At 40.6% G+C, this 21,781-nt stretch overlaps 1 protein-coding gene across 2 annotated transcripts in view; it reads right to left on the reverse strand.

The window, feature by feature from the left end:
• Positions 1–21,781, reverse strand: part of stradb (STE20 related adaptor beta) — a 36,847-nt gene that overhangs the window by 8,959 nt on the left and 6,107 nt on the right. For both annotated transcript variants that reach the window (XM_059967262.1, XM_059967260.1), the window contains exons 4-11: positions 21,097–21,177; positions 17,367–17,463; positions 15,255–15,376; positions 13,003–13,111; positions 12,771–12,894; positions 11,423–11,594; positions 2,133–2,237; positions 1,774–2,012 (exon numbers count right to left, since the gene is read on the reverse strand). In XM_059967262.1, coding sequence (XP_059823245.1) covers positions 1,774–2,012; positions 2,133–2,237; positions 11,423–11,594; positions 12,771–12,894; positions 13,003–13,111; positions 15,255–15,376; positions 17,367–17,463; positions 21,097–21,177 — 1,049 coding nt within the window. The remainder of the gene's footprint in view (positions 1–1,773; positions 2,013–2,132; positions 2,238–11,422; positions 11,595–12,770; positions 12,895–13,002; positions 13,112–15,254; positions 15,377–17,366; positions 17,464–21,096; positions 21,178–21,781) is intronic.

Here is a 21,781-nt window from a genome sequence, read left to right on the forward strand (position 1 = left end):
TAATGATAATCTCAGCACAAAATTACCATTGGTTGTAAGAGAATGCTTTAGAAGATTATCACCAATTTGAGCATATGCTCTCAGAAAGGTTCGCCACCCCTGGTCTATACACACCAATTGTCCAATTCTTGGTTGTCCCTGTAATGTCTTCTCTGTGTGCTTACTTGTATTACCTTTAGTCACAGAGATAATTTCTTCATTAAACAGTAACAAAGTTCTTTCCTACCTTTCCTGAAATCATACATAAAATTCTGATAATTCTACAATTCTATAATTCCAATGGCTTCTGGCATTTGTCTCACCAGGTGATGTTTGCCACGCTTCGTTTTCACTCACAGGGCATTACTTCCTTTACACTTGTCTGGTTCACTAGAAAATTTATCATCATACTGTAGAACATCTTTAAAAATTCAATTAGATGTGTTGGGTAATAGAAGTAACATCCTTTAGTGTGGAAGATTGTCAGCAATGTCTTAAATGTGCTGGATATGGAAGCTTTACTATGATGTGAATTCAGTTCATTGAATCATATAGCATGGAAACATGCCCTTCAGCCAATTGTGATGCCCAGCAAGCTTGCTCCACGTGTATTTAAACCTCTAGATCTTTCTTAATCAAGTACCTCTTGTGATGGCTTTTAAATGTTGCTAATGAGACCATCTTAACCACTATTTCTGGTAGCTCATTTTACAGGCACACCATCGTTTGTATGGTGAAGCTGACCCTCAAGTCCTTTTCAAATCCAACACTTCTGATCTTAAACCTACACCCTCCTGCTTTTTGGATGCCTTCCTTGGGAAAAAAAGAACTATGTCCTTTTACCATGTCTATATGCCCCTCATGATATTGTATCAGGTTGCCACTTCACCACCAGCATTCCTAGATTGCACAGCCTCTCCTTGTAACTCGGGCTCCTAAACCTGGACAACATTCTGGTAAATTTTTTCTGCACTATTTCTAGTTTAATTGCATCTTCCTATAACTATACAGAATACTCAAGATGCAGTTTCACCAATGTCTTATAAACTGCTGCACAACTTCCCAACTCCTATACTCAATTCCCTGACAGATGAGGCCAGCATGCCAAATGTCTTCCTCACCACTACCTTCAGCAAGTTATGTACTTGCATTCTGAGGTCCCTCTACAACACTCCCCAGGGCTTTACTGTGTAAGTCCTACCCTGGTTGGATTTCCCAAAATGCAGCATCTCACATTTATCCGATTAAAAGCCATTTGCCAATCGTCAGTCCACACTTACGGCTGAACAAGATCTTCCTGCAATTTTTCATAACTATTTACACTGTCTACAATAGCAAGTACTTTAGTATCAACCGCAGTCTTACTAACCATGCCTTATATATTCACATCCAATTCATATATAAATGATTTACACACAAAGGTACCAGCACCGACCAATATGCCACACTACTAGACACAAACCTCGAGACTCAGAAACAACTCTTGACCTTCACCCTCTGCTTTCAACCACTGAGCCAGTTATGAATCCATTCCGCTATCTCCCCCTGAATCCCATGCCATCTGGCATTCCAGGCTAGCCTAGCATGAATGACCTTGACAAGGGCCTTGCTAAAGTCTATATAAACAACATTCACTGGATACAGTCTCATATGTACATCTCAACAATGGCTATTATGTGATGTTCTTTAAGTGGAACTTTCATCAGCAATTCATTCACTTCATTAACAAATAACCCTTTGATTACTCGCTTACCTACCACAATTTCTGATAACTCTCTGAGTTAGTAGACCTACCGATTTCCAGGCTCTCTCTGTAGACAAAGTTCTACAAAACTGTGAAAAGCTGCAGAGAAAGTTTTCTTTGCTGAACTCGGAGACTGTTCACTTCGACTTGTCCTCATCATGCGGTAAATGGCCATACTCTCCCCGATCCCAGAATCCATTCCTGAGCGGAAGTTTTTTATCATGAGTTCTTTTTGTGGAAAACTGAAGTCCAGCAGACATAATGACTGCTTCAACTTCTGGAGCAGCATCTGCAAAAAGGAAATATGAAAGCTAAATTGACCAACTTCTAACTTCCTCTGTAATACATCAGTCGCATTAAACAGTTTCTTAATGTACAATGCTACGTTTTCAAGAATGAAGAAAATCACCTGTGTAGGCGGAGTATTCTGAAAAGGAATCTGGCCACTGGCCAGCTCACATGCTGTGATCCCAAGGCTGTAGATGTCAGACTTTGTATCGTATCCATGCAAATCCTAATGTAGAAGAGAAAGCACACTGCTAGAAATCCAATGATAATGGACAGGCTTACAATAACACATTTATCTCCGGTTAGCTGCACACAAAGATACAAAGCTTGCTTCTGCCGCCTCTCAAATCTAAAAAAGAAACAAAATGAGCAGATTCACTCTAAGTATTGGATCTCAGCTGATCCACTTCTGATTAACTACTTTTAGCTCCATTATAAATCAGGAAACAAGGTAAAATCTGAACATTTTTGCATCGGTTTTCTGCTGTTAAAGCATGGTTGCATAGACACTCAGAATCCCAGAACTGATTGTTGGTGTGTTGACCTTCATTAGTCAGTGCAAGAGCTACAAGGTAACGTTGCAGCTCATTAAAACCCTGGTTAGACCACACTTGTAGTATCGTGTTCAGCTCTGGTCACCTCAAGTTAAGAAGAATGTGGTGCAGAGATTTCCCAGGATGCTATCTGGGCTAGAAAGCATGTCTTCTGAAGATAGGTTGAGTGAGCTAGGGCTTTTCTTTTTGGAGTGAAGGAGTATGAGAGGTGACCTGATGGAAGTGTGTAGGATGATAAGAGGCATAGATAGAAAGGATAACCAGAGACATTTTCCCAGGGCAGAAATGGCTAATATAAGGGGCATAAATTTAAGGAAGAAAGTATGGGGAGGGATGTCAAAGGTAAGGTATGGAAAGCTCTGCCAGGGATGGTAACAAAGGCAGGTACACTAGAAACATTTAAGAAACACTTAGATAGGCATGTGGATGATAGACAAATGAAAGGTTATGTAGGAGGGAAGGGTTAGATTGGTCTTACAGTAGATTAAAAGGTCAGCAAAATATTGTGGGTCAAAGGCCAAGTACTGTGCTGTAATGTTCTATATTCTTGCCATCTTCAGAAGTTTTCTGATGACTCTGCCATAGTTGGATGCATCAGCAAGGGAGATGAGGCTGAGTACAGGGCTACGGTGGGGAAACTTTGTCACATGGTGCGAGCAGAATCATCTGCAGCTTAATGTGAAAACGACTAAGGAGCTGGTGGTGGACCTGAGGAGGGCTAAGGCACCAGTGACCCCTGTTTCCATCCAAGGGTGGAGATGTCCACCATGTGTGGACATGGTGGAGGATTACAAATACCTGGGGATACGAATTGACAATAAACTGGACTGGTCAAAGAACACTGAGGCTGTCTACAAGAAGGGGCAGAGCCGTCTCTATTTCCTGAGGAGACTGAGGTCCTTTAACATCTGCCAGATGATACTGAGGATGTTCTATGAGTCTGTGGTGGCCAGTGCTATCATGTTTGTTGTTGTGTGTTGGGGTAGCAGACACCAACAGAATCAACAAACTCATTCGTTAAGACCAGTGATGTTGTGGGAGTGGAACTGGACTCTCTGACGGTGGTGTTTGAAAAGAGGATGCTGTCCAAGTTGCATGCCATCTTGGACAATGACTCCCATCCACTCCATAATGTACTGGTTAGGCACAGGAGTACATTCAGGCAGAGACTCATTCCACCGAGATGGAACACTGAACTTCATAGGAAGTCATTCCTGCCTGTGGCCATCAAACTTTACAACTCCTCCCTCGGAGTGTCAGACACCCTGAGCCAATAGGCTGGTCCTGGACTTATTTCCACTTGGCAGGATTAACATTATTATTTAATTATTTACAGTTTTATATTGCTATATTTTTTTTTCACCATTCTTGGTGCGGCTATAACGAAACCCAATTTCCCTTGGGATCAATAAAGTATGTCTGTCTGTCTATGAAGCAAAGACAGCTCTGCATGTGAAACTCTTGCCCTTGTGTATCTTACCCTGCTCTTCAAAAAAAAAACAAACCTTGGCTGAATGTGCATGCAGTCACCAGGTTATGTTAGGGTTTCCTCCTGGATAAGTGTTTGTAACCTGAATTTTTCTATAAGACAAACACAGAATCAGCTGTGACACGGAAAGCAGCCGCCAGCCAGCCTCACTGATTGTGAGTGAGCAGGTGAGTCTGCTCAGTGCCCGAGCAAACTCGGTTTGATCCCACGACTGATGTTGTGCCTTGTTCATAAGCATAGATGTCCATACGTTGTACATTCTTAGCTCCAGGGAGAGCATGTGTTCCTACTGAGTACTTTGGAGACAGAGAATTATGTAAGTACTCATAGTCCTCTCTGCTGTTTTATTCGCGGAAAAAGGTATCACGAAATCGAGCCCAAATTCTGCAAATGAGTGTACAAGTACATTTGAACATGGGGAAAGGAGATAGATAGCCCAAAGCTGGATTCATTCATCATAAAATTAAAGACAATTGCAAAGAATATTGCAAACATGAGGAAATCTGCAGATGCTGGAAATTCAAGCAACACACACAAAATGCTGGTGGAACGCAGCAGGCCAAACAGCATCTACAGGGAGAAGCACTGTTGACGATTCAGGCTGAGACTCTTCGTCAGGACTAGGGTCTCGGCCTGAAACATTGACTGTGCTTCTCCCTATAGATGCTGTCTGGCCTGCTGCGTTCCACCAGTACTTTGTGTGTGTTGCAAAGAATATCGATTATATTCAATGCAAGGATAGATTGTGTTCAGTCTTTTATACTCAAAGGAATACAAAATTAAACAAGGATTAATCAAAGTCTGCCCTGAAGACAAAGGACTTCATTGAATCAGAATGGTTATGCCACACTTGATCATTAAGGTACAAAGTCTAAACAAAAGCAACATTGTCATACAGCATGGAAACAAGCCCTTCATTCTACCTGGTCCATTTTAAATAAAGTCCATCTAAACTAGTCCCTTTTCTTTGTGTTTAGCCCTCTCATCCATCTACCTAGCCAAGTAACTTCTAATTGTTGTTCATGTACCTGCCTCAACCGCTTCTTGTGGCAGCTCCTCCATCTATACACCATTTCCTGGGTGAAAAAAACTGCCCTTCTGATCCCTATTGAAACTCTCCCCTCTCACCTTAAAATCTATGCCCTCTAGCTCTTGATCCACCAACAATGGGATAAAGACAGTGTGTATTCAACCTATCTATGCTCCTCATGGTTTTACACAACTCTAAGATCACTCCTTATTCTTCTGTGCCCCAATAAAGTAAGTCCTAAGCTCAAGCTCTGACAATATCCTCCTAGATGTTGTCCTCACTTTTATCATCTAAATGGAATCCTTCCTACAGCAGGGTGACCAAAGCTGAACACAAAATTCCAACATCATGCATAACTGCAACATCCCAACTGTTATTCTCAATGCTCTGAAAAAATGAAGGCCTTCTTCACCATTCTGACTAGGAGTGATACTACCTTCACAGTAGAACTTTACAGTAAAAGGTAGACCCTGGTGTTGTAGAACTGTAGAAAAGCCAATTAGAAGCTGTCCTTGAGCCTGGTGGTACATGCCTTTTGGCTTTTGTAACTTCTGCCTCATGTAAGGGAGAGAAGAGAGAATGTGCAAGGTGAGTAGGGTATTTATCAAGGCACAAGAAATGTAGGCAGAGGAAAAGCTGGTTTCCATGATATGCTGTCAAACGTACAACATTGGATCCTGACAGATTATACTTACATTTGGAAAGATAAGGGTTCATTAGAGATAATCAGCATGGCTTTGTGAGTGAGAGATCATGTGTCACAAATCCAATTGAGTTCTTTGAAGTAAATGAAAACTCATAGAACATTTACTATTATTATTACCTGAGGATTATACGATCCTGAGGTTTGTCTTCCCACAGCCAGCCACAAAACAAACCATGAAAAGTTCAAAGAAAAACACCAAACCTCCAATGTGAAAAAATTGTGCAAACGGCAAAAAAAACAAGCAATAAACACAGTATATAAAACATCAACCCCAAAATCAATGAAACAGTCCAGGAATGTCCAACAAAGGCTCAGTTCTGTCCAATCAAGTGCAGTGCCATTCACTGACCACAGGCTGCGGAGCCAGTCCACCCCAATCAACATCGCACAAAACAGCACCAAAAAGCAGCCACCAGATTCCAAAACACATAGCAACATGAACCACAGAGTCCAGTCCACAACCGCATTGATCAAACGAAGGTCTACGAGGGCAAGAGGTAAATATATTCTACATGGACATCAGTAAAAGGTCTTTGATAAGGTTCTACATGGTAGAATGGGATTGCATGGGATCCAGGAGAGATGGCTAACTGGGTACATAATTGGCCTGATCGGAAGAAGCAGAGGGTGATGGTAGAAGGTTGTCTTTTTATTTTCCAAACCTGTAATTAGTGGCGTGCCTCAGGGGGTCAGTGCTAGGCCCATCATCATCTGCACCAATGAGTATCTACAAGATATGGCTAGCAAGCTTGCAGTTGACACTAAAATAGATGGTTTTATAGAGGAAGTTTATCAAGAATTGCAGTAGAACTTGATCAGCTGGGTAAGTGAGCCAAGGAATGCAAATGAAGTTTAATGCAAATAAGTGTGAGCTGAAGAAATATCCACCCTGACCCACAGCAATCTTTAATGATGTATCATAGAAAGCATTCTATCAGTATGGCAACTGCTCTGCCCAGGACCGCAAGCAACTGCACAGTTATGGACAAAGCTCCTTGTAGGTTAAGGTAGACTCAACTTCACAATCTACCTTGTGTTGGCTTTGCACCTTATCATCTGCACTGCACTTCCTCTGGAATTGGAACACTTTATTTTGTTTTCTGTTAATGCCTTCCTTTGCACTACTTCAATGCACTGTCGTAGTGAATTTATCTGTATGGATGGTGGGTCTTACGCCGGTGGTACGCAAACTACTGGAAAGGATTCTTAAGGATAGGATCTACGAGCATTTGGAGAAGTACAGTCTACTCATGGATAGTCAACATGGCTTTGTGAAGGGAAGATTGTGCCTCACGAGCCTGATAGAGTTTTCTGAAGAGGTAACAAAAGAAATTGATGAGAGTAGGGCAGTGGATGTGGTCTACATGGACTTTAGCAAAGCATCTGACAAGGTCCCTCATGAGAGACTCATCTGGAAAGTCATGAGGCATGGGATCAGTGGGACCTCGGCTGTTTGGATAAAAAATTGGCTTAAAGGAAGAAAGCAGAGAGTAGTTGTGGAAGGAAAGTATTCTGCCTGGAGGTTGGTGACTAATGGAGTGCCGCAGGGATCTGTCATGGGACTCCTGCTATTTGTGATTTTTATAAATGACCTGGAAGTAGAGGCAGAAGGATGGGTGAGTAAGTTTGCGGATGACACGAAGATTGGAGGAGTTGTGGATGGAGCTGTAGGTGGTTGAAGGTTACAAGAGGATATAGACAGGCTGCAGAGTTGGGCAGAAAAATGGCAGATTGGAGTTCAATCCAGACAAGTGTGAGGTGATGCATTTTGGAAAGACAAACCAGAAGACTGAGTACAGGATTAATGGTCAGTTACTTAAGAGTGTGGATGAACAAAGGGACCTTGGGGTTCAAATCTATACATCCCTCACGGTTGCTGCACAGGTTGATAGGGTGGTTAAGAAGGCCTATGGGATGTTAGGCTTCATTAACAGGGGGATTGAGTTCAAGAGTAGAGAGCTCATGTTGCAACTCTACAAATCTCTGGTGAGACTGCACTTAGAGTACTGTGTTTAATTCTGGTCACCTCATTATAGGAAGGATGTGGAAGCTATTGAGAGGGTGCAGAGGAGATTTACCAGGATGTTGCCTGGTTTGGAGAACAAGTCATATGAAACAAGGTTAGCACAGCTGGGACTTTTCTCTTTGGAGCGTAGAAGAATGAGCGGGGACTTGATAGAGGACTACAAGATAGGGTGGATAGTCAGTACCTGTTTCCCAGGGCACCAATAGCAAACACCAGAGGGCATATGTACAAAATTAAGGGAGGGAAGTTTAGGGGAGACATCAGGGGTAGGTTTTTTTACACAGAGGGTTGTGAGTGCCTGGAATGACTTGCCAGCGATGGTGGTGGAGGCTAAAACATTAGGGGTACTTAAGAGCCTCTTGGACAGGCACACGGATGAAAGAAAAATGGAGGATTATGGGGTAGTGTGGGTTTAGTACTTTTTTTAAGAATTATATGGGTCAGCACAACATGGAGGGCTGAAGGGCCTGTACTGTGCTATAGTGTTCTATGGTTCTATGGATGGATGGGATGTTAAATAGCTTTTCACTGTATCTCAGAACGTGACAATAATAAACCAATTTAACTTTTTTAAATTTACCTATTTATATGCATCACTGTGCTTAATCAGATTGTTCTACAAATAATAGGTTTATCCCTAGTCCCTTTTTCAAACATCTGCAGTCTTCCAACAGCTGGGCGCCAGTCCTCAATGTTTAAATGTTTGAAAGGTTTATGGACGTGGCTCCTACAATTTTATCTCATCTGAATGAGATGATTTACCTACCTTAAATGCAATCTGCCTTTAATAGCGCCTCTTCATCCAGTTTTAGCCAATGCAAATTCTCAATTAAGCCTTCATTTGCTGACATACCAGCAACATCACCCTTAGGATAAGGTACTCAGTACCAGTCACACCCTCTGCCTCCATCAATAAATTTCCTTGGGCTCTGGTCAGTCACATTTCTTCTCTTACAATATTTTTACTGTTCACATACTTCTGGATTTTTTAAAAGTTTGTTGCTGGTCTTTTCTCCCTACTTCGCTCATTGCCTTTTTGACTTTCCTTTCTGTAATTATGGCTGGTTCTCACTCGTGCTAACTAGAATCTGTCCTGTGGTCTTTTTAATGTTGTAATTTGGTAGTTTAGTGGGAAGAAATCATTTCTTCTGGTGAGAACATTAGAAGACAGAGACATACTGCCTCAACTTTGCTGGACAGTCCCAAGCCCAGCTGTGAAAGGAGGGTTGGGCATTGGACTAGCAATCCCATCACATAAAAACCTAGCACTACAGAAACACAAATAGGATATCTAAAGACCTTATCGTTGGGAGAGGAAGGATCTTTTAAGATTGGCTACATGTGATGGAGGAAGAGGAGGAATAGGTAATTATAGGATTATCATGATTGAACTGAAATGCATACTCCTGTTTCGATCAAATAAAATAGATTTGTTTTAGTAGAACAATTGGACTTGGTTTCAATATTAAATGAGAAACTCTATTTGATGGATTATCCAAATCCACATCCAAATGATTGGGAAAGTTTTAAGGAACAGCAGATCTTAACTAAAAAAGCAATACGGAGAGAAAAAATCAGGTATGAGCTCAGTCTAGCCAGGAATATAAAATGGGATATCAAAAGCTTTTTTAGCTATGTGAAGAGAAAGCAGATAGTTAAGAACAATGTTGGCCCCTTGAAGAATGAATTGGGAGAAATTGTTATGGGAAACAGGGAAATGGCAACAGAATTTAATGCATACTTTAGATCTGTCTTCACCAGGGAGGACACAAGCAATCTCCCAGATGTATGGATGGGCCAGGGACATAAGATATCAGAGGAATTGAAACAGATTGACATTAGGAAAGAAACTGTGATGAGTAGACTGATAGGACTGAAGGCTAATAAATCCCCGGGTCCAGATGGTCTGCATCCGAGGGTTCTAAAAGAGGTGGCTCAGGAAATTGCAGATGCATTGGTAATCATTTTCCAATGTTCCTTAGATTCAGGATCAGCTCCTGAAGATTGGAGAGTGGCTAATCTTATCCCACTTTTCAAGAAGGGAGGGAAGGAGAAAACGGAGAACTATCGCCCTGTTAGCCTAACGTCAGTCGTGGGGAAGATGCTTGAGTCCATTATTAAGGACGAAATAGTGGCATATCTTGATGGCAGTAATAGGATTAGGCCGAGCCAGCATGGATTTACCAAGGGCAAATCATGCTTGACTAATCTGTTGGAGTTTTTTGAGGGTGTAACAAGGATGTTAGACAAGGGTAAGCCAGTGGATGTAGTGTACCTAGATTTTCAGAAGGCATTCGATAAGGTGCCACATAGGAGATTGGTGAGTAAAATCAGAGCTCATGGCATTGGGGGCAGGGTTTCAACATGGATAGAAAACTGGTTGGCAGATAGAAAGCAAAGGGTAGCAGTGAATGGGTGTTTCTCGGACTGGCTGGAGGTGACTAGTGGGGTACCACAGGGCTCTGTATTGGGACCACAGCTCTTTACGATTTATGTCAACGATTTAGATGAGGGCATTGAAAACTATATCAGCAAGTTTGCTGATGATACTAAACTGGGTGGCAGTGTGACATGCGAAGAGGACGTTAGGAGAATTCAGGGAGACTTGGATAGGCTGGGTGAGTGGGCAGATACTTGGCAGATGTCATTCAATGTGAATAAATGTGAAGTTATCCACTTTGGAAGCAGGAACAAGAGGGCAGAGTATTGTCTGAACGGTGTAGAGTTAGGTAAGGGAGAAATGCAAAGAGACCTAGGAGTCCTAGTTCATCAGTCAATGAAGGTGAATGAGCAAGTGCAACAGGCAGTGAAGAGGGCAAATGGAATGTTGGCCTTTATTACAAGGGGAATTAAGTACAAGAGCAAGGATGTACTTTTGCATTTGTACAGGGCCCTGGTGAGACCACACCTGGAATATTGTGTACAGTTTTGATCTCCAGGTTTAAGGAAGGACTTTCTGGCAATTGAGGAAGTGCAGTGTAGATTCACTAGGTAGATTCCTGGGATGGCAGGGCTGTCTTACGCAGGGAGATTGGAGAGATTGGGCTTGTACACACTGGAATTGAGGAGATTGAGAGGGGATCTGATTGAAACGTTTAAGATAATTAAAGGATTTGATAGGATTGAGGCAGGAAATATGTTCCAGGTGTTGGGAGAGTCCAGTACCAGAGGGCATGGATTGAGAATAAGAGGTCAGTTATTTAAAACAGAGTTGAGGAAAAACAACTTCTCCCAGAGAGTTGTGGGGGTCTGGAAAGCACTGCCTCGGAAGACGGTGGAGGCCAATTCTCTGGATGCTTTCAAGAAGGAGCTAGATAGATATCTGATGGATAGGGGAATCAAGGGATATGGGGACAAGGCAGGGACTGGATATTGATAGTGAATGATCAGCCATGATCTCAGAATGGCGGTGCAGACTTGAGGGGCCGAATGGTCTACTTCTGCACCTATTGTCTATTGTCTAATATAAAATTCCCGACTACAAGAAAGTAGGTACATTAAAACCACTTGTTAAAGCACTGAAAGAGAAATGTGACTGATTTTGCATTCATCACACTTTTGGCTTGGTACATAAAGAGTAAAGTTTATAGAGCTATTTAAGCTTACCTGTTGGAGAACTTCTGGGCTTAACCAAGGCAGAACAGAAGCACTGAATTCTGGAAAATCATATACAACTCTTAGCCTTTGTCCATCACTGATCATGCTGCAGAGACCATGCAGACCAGAGAGATAAATATGTCCCTCCCCAGAAATAAGTATATGGCTTGGTCTAACACTCCTGTTGAAGGAAGAAAAACAGAACATAGTTTGTGTCAGTTGGGAAAGTGTTTTGAATAAACTTTTCCAGACCTAATCTTGCTCAAGATGGGGAAGTGAATGATCTTTATGTGAATACCTGACGAAATGGGAAGGTTGAATCGGTCTGTATTCTCTTCTAAATTTGACTAGATTCAAATTCATTCCAAACCATTCAATTTCAAGACAACACCAGTAAAAATTAATTTGTTAATGGAAAAACTAAGTAAGAATGTACTGATGCACTTCTCACTAAGCTAATGCAATGGAATTATAGAAAAATATTTTAAACAGTATTTAGTCCCTAACTTCACAGCATTTCATTTTTCACCAGTTTATTTAAAACAAAATGTGTACTTCATGGTGATTAAGTGGTAACAATTCCTTTGAAATAAATATATTTCAGAAATGTAATAAAGCATGTTCTTTAGTAAGCCAACAGCAGCATTAGCTCAATGCAAGCTTCAAATGAAAAGGATTTAAGGTTTTATGGCTGTATTAAAGCACCACAAATATTGAAAATGAACATTCAATCTATTTAATGCAAAGCAGTATAATAAATGGAGCACTGAAGAACTGTATACTTTTACAACTGACAAAATTATGTGTGTGCATGCTAACACTAGTATTCATTTAATCTGGATCAAGAAAATCAGTAATGTTTACACTGTTATAGTCGGGAAATGACTTTGATTGAATAAATGCACTGATATTACTAACAACCCAAGCCAAATTTCCCAGATTGCATTGCACCTCCCTATGTTTAATACCTTAGATTCTTTCAAATTTCTATATGCCTCTAGATACTATTTATCAATTATTCCTTTTAAGGAGAGAGAGGATATAATTTAGCATGTGTACACCATTGCCTTAACTCATCAGAGAGTTCTCTTTGCAATTTTAGCCACATACTTAATGAGAGGTACAATCTACTTTTTGATTCTGTTTATAATCACATCTTGACTTGAAACAAATCAAATGCAACACAGCAGATTTGGTACAATGACAGATTCAGATATAAACACGAGGTTAAACAACATCAAGAGGTTGATTCTTGTAATTCTTAGAAAGCAGCAAAATGTGATCAAGGAGTAACATGATAAATTCAAGAAAACGAGGATAGAAGAAAAAAATAGCTTAGCTTAATATCCAAGTTTACCTGTGAATGCATCCCATTTGGTGAATATAATCCAATGCCTTCAGGACTCCATAAAAAATATGTGCCATTAAACTTTCACTCATGCCTTCAGTAAAATACAACTTTAGCAGGCTGCTGGCAGAACCTAGGTAAGGTCAAAAAAGCAAGCTCAAGGGCCACACATTCATTAAAAAGCATTACATGTAAAGAGTATAATACAACAGACGAAGGTCCCATATGGGCTTTACCTTACCGTAGGCGGTGAATGCTAGGATGACCCATAGCTCACTACCTTCTGCAAAGACGGCTGGGTGTGGCAGGATGTTTGGGTGCCGGAGAAACTGCCAGATAAGCAGCTCATTCTGAAAGCAAAGCACAAATTCTTCAGGTAAGGCTACATTCACGAAAACAAATACCATACAGTACATCATCTCACACATGAAATACAGGTTCCATTCTTCCCGAAAATGCTCACAGTTGTTCGTCTTTGGTTACTCTTTCTAATTTTCTCTTAAAAGTTACTAATCTCTAACTCTTTGACTCAATGTGGGGTAGACAGGATTAACTAGTGTTTTCCTGGATTTAGCTTGGCCATCAGTTGGTGTGCCAGAATGGCTTCAACTGAACAAGAATGAGCACTGGGTGCCATAAGATGACCAAAAGAAATGAAGAAATGGAATGGGAGTTAACAGCAAGAAATATAGAAAGTTGTCTCAAGGGCAGAGACAAAAGAAATGTCAAATGATAAACTGATTGAAATACAGTATATTAAACAAATATTTTGCATCCATCCTCATGGTGAAATACTGATGAGACTACATAGCAAGGTGTCCACAACATTGACAACAATTCAAATCCCCCAGCAAAATCTTAAATATTCTTCAATCACTCCAATGAAAAATCTTCATGCTAAAACATTAATTGTGCTCTGCTGCACTTAATCAGAGTGGATACTAGTAAATGTTGATGTTCTTTCTGCAGAAAATTCAAAGTTAATTGCCAAGTAAAGCAAACAACTAAGGCAGCATGCAAACTATCTTTTATTGCAAAGGACTAAGAAACCAACTCTTGCTCCAGTTGTACTGTGCACAGTTGATGTTTCCTCTTGCAGGAATCTTGATCAAGATGGCAGAGTATCCTTAGAAGGGACTGAGCACTTAGGGTGGGGTTAAAAATAAATTTCATTACATCGGGATGTGGTTCCTTGGCATTCCCTATTCCAGAGGACCATGGAAAACCCAACATAAATTTGAGTTTGATATTAGCCTTAGGGGCTCCTAGAGAATCAAGAGATAAGATGAAGCAGGAAAGTGTATTCAATTATCAGTGTATTTAATGAACACTGTAGGTCAGACTTGAAACCCAATGGTCCTTTCCAAAACATTCTCAAGCAAAGGGTGGCATACTCAAGACAGCATTTTTTTAAATTACTGTCAAGATGGATTGTCATATAGCTGCCTTCTACATTCAACCATCCCTCAGTAGGCAACAGTTCTTCCACCAAACAGCAAATTAATGAAACATAGAAAACCTACAGCATATTACAGGCCCTTCAGCCCACAAAGCTGTGCCCAACATGTCCTTACCTTAGAACTACCTAGACTTACCCATAGCCCTCTATTTTTTTAAGCTCCACATACCTATCCAGGAGTCTCTTAAAAGACCCTATTGTTTCCACCTCCACCACCGCTGCTGGCAGCCCATTCCACGCACTCACCACTCTCTGTATAAAAAACTTACCCCTGACATCTCCTGTGTGCCTACTTCCAAGCACCTTAAAACTATGCCCTCTCATGCTAGCCATTTCAGCCCTGGGAAAATGCCTGACGATCCACACGATCATTGCCTCTCATTATCTTATACACCTCTGTCAGGTCACCTCTCATCCTCCGTTGCTCCAAGGAGAAAAGGCCGAGTTCACTCAACCTATTCTCATAAGGCATGCTCCACAAGTGCTACTTTTGAGGCATAAGTAAAGAAAATCAAGATTTATAGTCAAAAGCTCAGACAGTACTCTGAGGTGTCAGATGCCAACTTTCCAATCAAATGGCACTTAGCAAGAGTTGGTAAGTGATATTTATTCTTCATGCAACATTTATACATAATCTGGTCACAATTACATTACTGTCATTGGAACTGGGCTCAAGGAAGAAAGTAACTATATATTTTTCTAAAGAAGTATTTCACTGACCATGAAATACTTGTGGACCATGTAATTTCATAGTCTGCATAATGCATATCCCAGTGTTTGATGTACATGTGTAGATGACTGCACACTGCAGCTGTGATGCACGTCAGGGTCAAGTAAATTAACAGCATCTAATGTGAATGTTCATAAGTAAATTGATTCAAAGGACCACTGCTTTGATGGACAGACAGCAAAACTATTTGAAAAAGTGTCAAGCTATCCCTATAGCATTTTGACAATATTTAAAAACTACTAGCTCAATTAAAATTGTACACATTTAAAAAAGATTCTGCTTATTACCTATTTGCTATACTGACCTGCAAAGAGGACAGGTTTTCTTCAGAACAGGTGTCCATATTTGTGCGTTTGACAACCACCATGTTTCCAGATGGGATGTGCTTGGCCAGGTTCACTGTGGTTAAATTACTAAAACTCTTTCCTAACATACAAAATAAATAAGTATCAAGCCAATTATTGAATTTCTAGCAATCACTGTCTTATTAAAGCCAATGGCAAAATAGCTCAGTTAAATGAAAAGGACAATAAGAATGTAGGAAATAAAGGAGTCTCTTAAGTTAGTTTAAAACTTATAATTGTGAAATATTTCAAGTTCTAATGGATTTCTGTCAATTGCAAAGTAAGTATGGTCAAATATGTAAATGCAAGTTACTGGAACACTCACAGATAATACCATGAGAGCAGTCTCTATTATGAACTCATGTCCTAACCAGATTAAAATCTCTTAGACATACCTGCCTGACAAACTAGTACTGGACTGTTTCAGCAGATGAGTTGCTTTTGAGTGACATTAAGACTTAAGCTATCCCCTTGTCTGCAAGATCCCACGACAATATACTAACACTCCAGCGAACATGAAAGGTGTTGTGTAAACATAAATGAGCTGAAGAATAATTTTAACTGGAAAGGAAGACTGAACTGAAGCTCTTCTTGACTTCAGAAATCTTCAACCAAGAAGAAAACCAGGCATTCTTCACAAATTTAAAAGAATTCCATTACAAACTATGAACATTAGTGTATCTGTTGTGAACAGACTAGAACACAAAACATAGAAAGAACTGTACAGGAAAGGAATAGGCCCTTCAGCCCACTTTATGTGCTATGTTACCAATCTAACTAACCCCATCATGTTTCATATCTTTTTACTTTCTACCCATTTGTCTGTCTGTCTGAATGTTTCCTACAAGCTGCCAGAGTCTGTTTTTACCACCTCCCTCTGCACTGTGTTCTGGGAACCTACCACTCTCTGAGTAAAATAAAAATCACCCCACAAATCTCCATTAAACTTGCCCCATATCACCTTAAATCTACACCCCATAGTACCTGACATAATATATCTCCTCTGGGAAAAAGGCTACCTACCCACTCTGTCTATTACTCAAAGTTTGATAGCAATGTTATCAATACTGTTATCTGTCAGCTGAAAACACTAACAATGGAAGGTGCGAAGGCCACTGTAAACCCCAGAAATTAACTCCACAACTTCAAGAGGACAGTTGGTATTTGAAATCAAAGTAAAACCTTTCTAGTATTTGAAAACAGGTGTAAATATTTTGCGTATGTGGATTTGCAATGTATTTTCTAAAAAGTATCATAATTCTAAAATGATTTAAGTAGTTGACAAATACTGAAAACAATCAGCCAGCAAACAAGGATAGGATTAGATTAGTGTCTTCAGAATAAAAACCAGCTGCTGAGTTGAGCGACCTGTTGCTTTATTTCAGTATTCAACAGGACATTTGTTAGAGGGATTGAATTTAAGAGCAGGGAGGTTATGCTGCAAATGGATAGGGTACTGGTGTACCTGGAGTACTGTGTGCAGTTCTGGTCTCCTTACTTGAAGAAGGATATACTGGCTTTGGAGACAGTGCAGAGGAGGTTCACCAGGTTGATTGCAGAGATGAGGGGATTAGACTACAAGGAGAGACTGAGTCGCCTGGGACTGCACTCACTAGAATTCAAAAGAATGGAGGAGATCTTATAGAAACATATAAAATTATGAAAGGGATAGATAAGACAGAGACATGAAAGTTGTTTCCACTGATAGGTGAGGCTAGAACCAGGGGACATAGCCTCAAGATTCAGGGGAGTAGATTTAGGACAGAGATGAGGAAATGCTTTTCCCAAAGGGTGGTGAATCTGTGGAATTCTCTGCCCATTGAAGCAGTGGAGGCTACCTCAGTAAATATATTTAAGACAAGGTTGGATAGATCTTTGCATAGTAGAGAAATCGAGGGTTATAGGGAAAAGGTAGGTAGGTGGAGATGAGTCCATGACCAGATCAGACGTGTTCTTATTGAATGGCAGAGCAGGCTCAACGGCCAGATGGCCTACTCCTGCTCCTATTTTGTATGTTCTTAATGTTTTATGAGGCCATTATCAAATAACTCTAATCTAGTAAGTGTTTTTACCTAGTTCACATAAAAGCTCATAGTGACTGGCACTGGTTGTGTATACCATCTTATCTTCTTGCTGGGATCTCTGGGAACATGAGTAAAATCCATTTTTCTGTGTAGAGAAAAAGGAAACATAAGAACAGGTGAGCATCTGTTCAGTTCAAAAAGAAAAATGATAGCATCTAGAATAGAGATTTTTTTTTAGTATGGATCAAATAGTTAAACATTAGAAAGAAGCACCATTGCCAGGCAGATTACAGGAACAGTGCAGAGCTAATCAAGTTAAAAAAAAGACCTGATACTTAACCTTCAGACAGTTTATTTGCATAAAGATCACTGAATTTATCAAAATCTTTAAAGCACCTGTATTTTTTGTTTAAGTCATTGAAGTTGAAGGAGTGAATCTTTCACTCAATAACCAGTAAGACCATAAGACAGAGGAGCAGAATTAGCCCATTCAGCCCATTGACTCTGCTCCACCATTTCAACATGGCTGATCCATTTCTCTCTCAACCCCATTCTCCTGCCTTCTCCCCGTTACCTTTCTTGCCCTTACTGAGCAAGAACCCAACACCCTCCAACTTTAATGCACCCAAATACCTGGCCCCCCATAGCCACCTGTAGCAACAAATTCCAGATTCACCACCCTCTGGCTAAAGAAAATCCTCCAAATCTCCATTCTAAATGAACATCCCTCTATTCTGAGGCTGTGCCCTCAGGTCCTAGACCCCCCCAATATAGGAAACATCCTCTCCACAACCACTCGATCTAGGCCTTTCAACATTCGATAAGTTTCAATTAGATATCCCCACATTTTATTTTAAATTTCAGCAAGTACAGGCCAAACCAACAGTCGGCCCTCCTTACCCACGGGAGATTGGTTCCAGGACCCCCCGGGGATACCAAAATTCGCGGATGCTCAACTCCCTTATTTAACATGTATCAGTGAAGTGGTCTTTAGGACCCAGTGGAACCCCGGACTTTATTTAACGTCTCCGTGCGGTGGACGTTAGGACCTAGTGGCGCAGCTCTGAATCCGCAGTGTTTCTGTTCATGAAAATAATCACGATCGCGATTGAAAGTAAGGTGGAAGTAATAAAGCGATCGGAAAGAGGTGAAGTGTCATCGGTCACTGGAAAAGTGTTAGGCTACAGTCAGTCAACAATCGGAACAATTTCAATGGAGAATGTGAAAGGCCCTGCCCCGATGAAAGCTACAATTATTACTAAGCAACGCAGTGTTTAAATTATTGAAATACGTATGTTTCTTAAGTTTTATATGCAGAGAAAGGTAAAATATATACTATATACTAAGAAAAACGTTTGACTAACTGACACTAAATGATACTGGATGTACCTGTTCCGACTTCAATTCCGACTTAAAGACAGACTCAGGAATGGAACTCATTCATAACCCGGGCACTGCCTGTACTTTTAAGTCATTTCTAGATTACTTATAATACCTAATACAATGTAAATGCTATGTAAATATTTGATATACTGTACTGTTTAGGGAATAATGACAAGAAAAAATAGTCTGTACATGCTCAAGCAACGAGTGCTGGAGAGAGAACTTCCAGGTTTTCCCAAACCGTGGTTGGCTGAATCCGCGCATACATAATCCGTGGATAAAGAAGGCCGACTGTACTCCTCATATGATAACTCTTCCATTCCTGGAATCATTCTTGTGAACTTTCTCTGAACCCTCTCCAATGTTAGCACATCCTTTCTTAGATAAGTGGCCCAAAACTGCTCACAATACTCCAAGTGAGGCCTCACCAGTGCCTTATAAAGTCTCAGCATTACATCCTTGCTTTAACATTCTAGTCCTCTTGAAATGAATGCTAACGTTTCTGTCTTTGATATCTCTTTTTTCCCTTTCAAGGTTCTTCTGAAGACCCTGATCTGGAGTTACACTCTGATTTCAGTTCTTTGCAGGAATGAAACCCGCTCTCAGGGCCTCACTACTGATATCCCAAGGACACGGCCTGGAAGGTGAGCGCGCCTTCAGGGCTCTTAACTTTCGTGGCTCTGGAGATGTGCTGATTCTAGGCCGGTGCTCCTTACTGAAGCCTCACGGGAGAACACGGAACATCGGGAGCAGCGGGTTAGCTGACGGGGGTTGTATATCTGGAGAGCTGCACCTTTCCGGTGCCGACTCTCTAGGCGCAGAGCTCGGAAAAAGCGACGCAACAGACTTCTAAAATCGTAAATCAGCGAGTTGTTTGTTATGTCTCTCTCTTGCTGTGAAACAGGGATACTTCATTTTCCCTTATTGGGGGGAGACAGAGAGGGACACGAATGAAATGGGAGACAGTATGACAAATTACCAGGTGAATGAATAGTTTCTGGGGTACCGCAAGTCTGTGTCTTTATTGATGCTTGCTGCACACTTGAGTGCTTAGTGGAAGGTGCTGTTGCTCTTTGCTTTTCGGAGGTTGGGGTGGGGTTGTTGCCTTCCTGTTGTTTGTGTGTGGGAAGGGGGAGCTGGGGGGGCTTTTGGGTTCTAACGTTTTAACTGTCATTCATTTTTTGTGGATGTTTGTCTAGAAAAAGAATTTCAGGATGTATATTGTATATATTTCTCTGACATTAAATGCACCTTTCAAACAGAGCATTTGCCTTCCTCGCCACCAACTCAACCTGCAAGTTAACCATTAGGGAATCCTGCATGAGAACTCTCAGGTCTCTTCGCACTTCTGATTTTTGAATTTTCTCCCTGCTTAGAAAACAGTCTACACTTTTATTTCTTCTACCAAAGTACATGACCATACACTTCTATTCCCAGTCTCCTAATCTGCCTGTCCTTCTGAAACCTCCTGCTTCCTCAACGCTACCTCTCCCTCTATCCCTGCTAGTATCTTTCTTGTAATACCATGGGCTCTTATCTTGTTATGCAACTTCATATGCAGCACCTTGTCAAAGGCCTTCTGAAAATCCATGTACACAACATCCACCGATTCTCCCTTGTCTACCCTGCTTATTATTTCCTCAAATAATTTCAACAGATTTCCCTTCAAGTAGATATCCAACACAAAACCAATTTGAGAAGCAGAAACCTACATGCCACCTACTAGTTGTAAGATACAATTCTGGCAATTTGCGACTGAGAATTTGCAACCAATTCCAACAACTGACATACCCACCTACAATTTTGCAAAGTTAACAGCTATGTTATAAACTGTCTGCAATGTGACTTTTGAACTATATTCACTGCAAAGATTCTACTTAAAGAAGTATTTTTAAGTTAAGTGCAGACAAATTTCAAATAAAGAATGCAAGTTCATGATTTTCCCAATATAGCGACATCTTTGCCATCCAATGTTACCATCAGAACTAAGTGAAACTTTGCATTATAATTCAAACAATGAATAGTCTATCTTGTAATTTTTCTGCAGTATCAATAAATGACACAATGTTGCTTATAAAGCATAATCAGTCTTGGAGGGAAAGCTTCCGCCCAAGTTCATTTCCCTCATAATATATTCACTCTTTTGATCCATACAAATTAAGTATGGATCCATTCCAAACTGGTAGAACTGTTGTGCACACTGAAATTATTTTGCTCATCTAGCATTCCTCAGCTCAGTTGTGTGTAACACAAACATATTTAGCAGGCGCTCAGAAGTCATGATTACTTTACAAAAAAAAAGAACAGCATGCCAAAACAAATTGTCAAATGTGAAGAATAATCCTTCTCACTACTATCACTGGTACACTAACATCACATTTAAATTATAACTCACCGGACAACGATGATCTTTACCATCTACCTGGTTCCCAGCATCAATTGGTTCTATTTCTGTCTGTGAAATGCAGGAACAGTCCTTAAGACAGATTAAGAGAAAAAAAATCAAAGTCAAGTTCTAGTTGATTGCCTTGAAAAAGATTCAGCCCCCCACAACTATTTTTATGGTTTACTGTCTCACTTTTGACACAAAAGCATACTGCGAGAGCAACCATGGAGTAGACTCAAACAAAGAAAATTGATGTCCTTGAGTGGTCCAGTCAGAGTCCTGATCAACCAAGCATCCTTGGCAAGACCTCATGATTGCTGTCCACTGCTGCTCCCCAACTAATCTGGCACAGCTTGACCAATTTTGCAAAGAGGAATGGGAAAACCTTGCTCCAACACACTGTGTAAAGTTAATAGAGACTTATCTAAGAATACTGGCTGTAATAGCTGCCAGAGGTGGTTCAACTAAATACTGAGCAAACGATGATGAATACTTTCGAACTGCTGACATTTCAGTTTTTGAATTTTTAGTTTTTTCATGTTTTACAATTTTCCATGTTTTCTCGGGCTTTACTGTGAAAAAACGAGCATGTGATTCCCAAATAAGATTCAAGATTCATTTATTATCAAAGGATGTATAAATTATACAATCTTGAGATTTTCTTGCTCAGGTAGCCACAAAGAAACCCGAAAGA

This window comes from Hypanus sabinus, chromosome 4, assembly GCF_030144855.1.
Source record: "Hypanus sabinus isolate sHypSab1 chromosome 4, sHypSab1.hap1, whole genome shotgun sequence".
NCBI classification, from domain to species: domain Eukaryota; kingdom Metazoa; phylum Chordata; class Chondrichthyes; order Myliobatiformes; family Dasyatidae; genus Hypanus; species Hypanus sabinus.